The 800-nt window shown below is 78.6% G+C and overlaps 1 protein-coding gene across 1 annotated transcript in view; it reads right to left on the reverse strand.

Moving 5' to 3' along the window:
• Window positions 1–792, reverse strand: part of MNEG_15225 (hypothetical protein) — a gene marked incomplete at both ends in the record, with an annotated part of 3,261 nt that extends 2,469 nt beyond the window's left edge. Inside the window, one exon of the mRNA XM_014036304.1 lies at window positions 100–792. Coding sequence (XP_013891758.1) covers window positions 100–792 — 693 coding nt within the window. The remainder of the gene's footprint in view (window positions 1–99) is intronic.
• Between the last annotated feature and the right edge of the window lie 8 nt (window positions 793–800).

The following is an 800-nucleotide window of genomic DNA, read 5'->3' on the forward strand; positions in this document are numbered from 1 at the left end:
CGCCGCCAGGCGTCCCTCCAGCGAGGCGAGCGCCGCCCGCTTCGCCTCAGCCTCTTCTTCGGCCTTGGCCACCCCCGCCTCCCGCTGTTTCAGCCCCACCTCAAGCGCATCCAAGCCCGCCTTGCGGCGCGCCCCCTCCTCGTCCAACTTGGCCGCCGCCGCGGTCCGCTGCTTCAGCTGCGCGGCGAGCGCGTCCAGCGCGGCCGCGCGCTTATGGGCCGCCGCCTCGGCCTTGGCCGACGCGCCCTCCCGGCCCGCCAGCTCAGCGGCGCGGGCCTCCAGCTCGGCTGTCACCCTGGCGGCCGCCCGGCCCGCCTCCGCCGCCGCCGCCTCGGCCTTTGACACGTCGGCCTCCCGCGCCGCGAGCCGCGCCCGCAGCGCCCCCGCCTCCCCTGCCGCCTTCGCCGCCGCCGCGGCCGCTTCCGCCGCGCCGGCGGCCTTCTGGGCCGCAGCGGCCTCGAGAGCGTCCAGCTCCGCCCTGCGCTTCGCCGCCGCCGCTTCGGCCTTGCTCAGCGCGCCCTCCCGCTTCGACAGCTGCGCCTCAAGCGCCGCCAGCTCAGCTCCGGCCCGCGCGGCCGCGCGTCGCGCCTCGTCCGCAGCCGCCTCGGCCTCCGCGGCCGCCGCCTCCCGCGCGGCCAGGCGCGCCTCGAGGGCCTCGCACTTCCCGAGGCGCTCGGCGGCCGCAACCTCGGACTGCGCAACGCCGGCGGCCTTCTGCTTCAGGTGGGTGTCCAAAGCGTCGAGGTCGGCCTTGAGCTTGGCGGCCGCAGCATCACCCTTCTCCAGAGCCGCCTCCCGCC

This window comes from Monoraphidium neglectum, assembly GCF_000611645.1.
Source record: "Monoraphidium neglectum strain SAG 48.87 unplaced genomic scaffold scaffold05143, whole genome shotgun sequence".
Taxonomy (NCBI): domain Eukaryota; kingdom Viridiplantae; phylum Chlorophyta; class Chlorophyceae; order Sphaeropleales; family Selenastraceae; genus Monoraphidium; species Monoraphidium neglectum.